Here is a 3976-nt window from a genome sequence, read left to right on the forward strand (position 1 = left end):
AGGCTGGCTGGTACGGGGGGGGGGCCGGGGGGCCAGCGGTATTTTCCTGCCAGGCCGCTGTGGCGGCGCCAGCCTGGCGGCGGTGCCCGATCGGCCTGCGGGAGAGGCGAGGGGCTCTCGGGGACGGGCCTGCCCGGCTCCCCTTCTGCTGCGGAGCCTGGGCCGGGGCTGGAGCCGGGTGCAGGGCAGCTGCGGGAGGGAGAGCCTGAGATCATGGCTGCCCTGGTGCAGCAGCCTCGGCCGAGCACCAGCCCCACGGGCCGCGGGTGAGGTGCCAGGCGATGCCGGTGGGGCCCATCGCTGCCTGTCTCGTGTGGGGCCTGCCTGTCCGTGACTTCTCTCCTCATGCCTTCCAGGTCTGCCTCCTGCTGCCCTGATGCCTGGGCACAGGCAGGGCAGCAGCAAGTGACTCCCCAGACGCAGCTTCAGCCTTTAGCTTCTTCCTGGCACTGGGCGCACCCTCAGACAGAGCCTGGGGCCCACGCTGAGGGCGAGCTGAGCTTCAAGGGTGTCGTCTCCTTGAGGTCCAGACTGCTGCAACTTGGCAGAGGTAATTCAGGCCTGCTGCTGCCTTTGCAGATCTGAGGCCAGCCCATGAAGCTGCTGGCACACCTGAGGGAGCCCCTGGGCCAGAGCCCCAGAGAACAGCTGGAGCTAAGGGGATGGGGACAGACCCTTTATGCCCCACAGAGCAGGCTGCTCCCCAGGAGATGGGTCCAGTCTGGAGCTCTTGTCCTCGTTCCCTCTCCTGATGCCACCTTGTCTCTGCCAGCTGTGTCCCGGGTAGGGTCCTGCTCCCTCTGCCTGGAGCCACAGCCCCCTCCTGTCCCTCCTTGTGGATGCTGCATGGGGGCAGCCTGCCCGTTCTCTACCCATCCGTCTGCCCTGCTGTGCTCGCTCTGTCTTGCTGCTGCCTGTTGTGACTGAGAAGACATGTTGCCTTTTTCAGGGTGGTGGATGATCTGAGCAGCTGGGCTGTGGTGTCTGAACCTGGGCACCGCCAACCCCCTGGCATCATGTTGTCCCCGAAGAAAGGCCTGCTGTGCAACCTCAACCACATCCACCTGCAGCATGTCTCCCTGGGGCTGCACCTCTCCCGGCACCCAGAGCTCCGAGAAGGCTCGGTCACCACGGCACCACGAGAGCAGACAGGCTGCAGCGACTGCCAGGAGACCCATGGTGCCCTGGAGCAAGTTGATGCCAACTCCAACAACCCCTCGCTGCAGTGCCGGTGCTGCGAGTCCCACGTGTCGCAGCCGCTGAAGTCAGGTCTCCAGAACCAGCCTGCCCTGGGGGATTTCCTCTCCCTGCCTGTGGAGGAGAACTTGGCTTCCCCCTCTGACCCAGCCTCCTCCTCCTCTGTCAGCAGCTGCTCAGATTTCAGCTTGGACGACACCCCTGTCTCTGTTTACTACAAGGAGTTCCCCAGTGATGAGACCCAGTCCTCAGACCCGCAGCCAAACATCGTCCCCATTGAAGATGCCCGCGATGCCGCACCACCAACCGAGCAGGACACCGTTGTGCCGGATGGAAGAGATTCACGCCTCAGCCCACCAGAGTGGGAGTGCCTGGAGGCTCTGGCCCAGGGCAGCCCGGACAGCCTCTGCAGCAGCAGCTCCCTCAACTCCCTGTCGGACACGACCTCTGTCAGCGTGGACATGCCGGAGACCCCGGGGGAGCGCCCCCCCCCAGCCATCGGCGGGGAGCTGGATTCCAACTGCAACGCCCTTCCTGCCATGGGCAGCCCCCATCCGGGCACCTGTGCACTAGCACCTGGACAGCTGGACCTCAACCTGAACAGAGCCCCGCAGCCTATGCCTGGGCCAGCTAGCGGCCCACCCCCCGTGCCCCCGCGGCCGAAGAGAGGGCTGCAGATACTGCTGAGCAGGGTGGCCACGGAGAAGCCTGGCCCAGCAGAGGCACCTGCTGAGCCCATGGGCAGCCTGGGAGAGCCGCCCCGAGACCCCGCCAGAAAAAACATCACCTCCTTCCACGAGCTGGCTCAGAAACGGAAGAGGAACGTGGCTGGACCCCACCTCGCGCAGGCCAAGAAGGACAGGAGCGACTGGCTGATTGTTTTCTCTCCCGACACGGAGCTGCCACCACCCAGCGAGCTAATTGCCTGCAGCGCCCAGGGCCAGGAGCTGCCCAGGCCCCAGCCCCAGCCCCAGCCCCAGCCTGACAAGCAGGCAAACCCCCCTGGTTCCAGCCAGAGGGAGGTGACCACGTTCAAGGAGCTCCGCTATCGCAATGCCATCAACAAGCAGAGAGGCCAGCTGGCGTGGGGGGAAGGAGCAGCGCTGCAGGAGCTCCCCGGGCTCCAGCAGGCAGCCGTGGGCAGAGCTCCCTCCAATGGCGAGGGGCTGCAGGGCCCCACCTGGGCACCAGCTCTGCCACTGGGAGGCCACTCCGTGGCTCCTGCGGAAAGCTACCCGCCGCAGAGGAAGAAGTCACGGCCTGGGCTGCAGCCCATCACAGAGGGACTGCCCGGTGATGCTGAGGACAGGGGGCTGCCTGCGGGAGGCTGTGCCCCCAGGAGGAAGCAGTTTTGGTCTGACTGTGAGGAGGAGGCTGCGGGGTGGAGGCCCCGAGGGCCTGATGGGGACCCCCAGGAGCTGGGAAGAGCCGAGAGAGGGGACAGGATCTGCAAAGAGGGTAAGAGCTCGGGTGGCTGCCGACACGGAGAGGAAACCCATCCCCTTGGTGGCCTGAGGGGAGCCCCCCTCCCAGGTACCCAGCGAGCAGGCCTGGGGGTGGCGGTTTCTTGGGGGTGGGGGAGCTCCGGAGATTAGCTGTGACCCCGTCCCCCACCACGAGGTTGGACCCAGGGTTTGCTCCCCCTGGCCTTGGCCCTGCTGCTTGGTGCACCCCATCTCTGTCGACAGCCCTCCCTCTGCCACCTCTGCTCTCACTGCTGCTCCTGCTGCTCCCCTGGGGCCTGTGGCTGGTGAGCTGCAGGGCCAGGTACTGCTGGGTGCTGGTGGAGGAAGAGTGTGTCGGGTGTGCATGGAGGCGTGCTGGTGCTGGTGCGTGGGGCCAGGGCTGGGCGGGCCAGGCCGAGCAGTAACGAATGCATGCTGTGTCCATGCGCTGAGCTGCCCAGATTTTTGCTGTGTGGTGCAGGCGATGTCTGGGCACCTGGGCTGCTCTGCACCGGGCAGAGGGCTGTCTGCAAGAACGGGAGTCCTGCCCTCGCCTTCCTTGTTCCCAGCTGCTCCTGGCACGCTGTGCCCGCCCTCGCTCTCCCTCCTCCCTCTGCGCTGCTGCCGCTTGCCACCCTGCGACAGTGGCTGAGCGCTCGCTCCTGGGCCAGGGCCTGGAGCCAAGCGGACTGCAGAGGAAGGGGACGCTCAGAGCCAGGCTGCAGGTGGGCACTGGGGTCTCAGGTTAGCGCTGAGCCTGCTGCTGGCGGCATCTCCTTGTGTCCTGACTTGGGGAGGTGCCCGGCCCAGTTCCTTCAGAATGAACATCCTGGGGTCCCCAGCTGTGATGCCCTGAGCCATTGTGGACCCCCAGCTGCTTTTGCATAGCCCAGCGAAGCCTTGTGTGGGTCAGGAGCCCGAGGTTTATTTGCAGGGCTGGATCTGACCCGGCTTCCACTAGGCGGGCAGAGAGGGCATTGCAGTGAAGATGAAGGGGGCTCTCAGTGAAGCGGCAGGGGGTGAGGAACAGCTGGGGTAGGGGGGCATGCGGGAGGGAGCTTGGATCCTAGAGCTGCGCCCCCTGAGAGCCTGCTTCCTCCCCGCGCCCGTGAGAGCTGGGGGCTGCCTCTGGGCTGGGATCTCTGAGGGCACCGCAGCACCTGCTGTGAACTGAAGAGAGCATCGCTCTTGTCCTGGGGCTCGGCCTTTCTCTGGCTCCTGGTGGGCAGCCAGGGTGGATGAAATGCCTGCAGCTGGAGTGCCTGGCTCCAGCAGGGCTGAGAACCACCTGGGGGGGCTAGAGAGGGGGCGCGAGCTGCTAGCCCTATGCTGCC

At 65.9% G+C, this 3976-nt stretch overlaps 1 protein-coding gene across 1 annotated transcript in view; it reads left to right on the forward strand.

Annotated features, from left to right (window-relative positions):
• The first annotated feature begins 356 nt into the window (after nucleotides 1-356).
• RUSC1 (RUN and SH3 domain containing 1) overlaps nucleotides 357-3976 on the forward strand; it is a 14369-nt gene continuing 10749 nt past the window's right edge. Inside the window, exons 1-2 of the mRNA XM_019528074.1 lie at nucleotides 357-550; nucleotides 950-2655. Of these exons, the coding sequence (XP_019383619.1) occupies nucleotides 1017-2655 (1639 nt within the window). The 5' untranslated portion in view covers nucleotides 357-550; nucleotides 950-1016. The remainder of the gene's footprint in view (nucleotides 551-949; nucleotides 2656-3976) is intronic.

The sequence above is a fragment of the Gavialis gangeticus genome, unplaced genomic scaffold, assembly GCF_001723915.1.
Source record: "Gavialis gangeticus isolate Ggan-Ray unplaced genomic scaffold, GavGan_comp1, whole genome shotgun sequence".
Lineage (NCBI taxonomy): Eukaryota > Metazoa > Chordata > Crocodylia > Gavialidae > Gavialis > Gavialis gangeticus.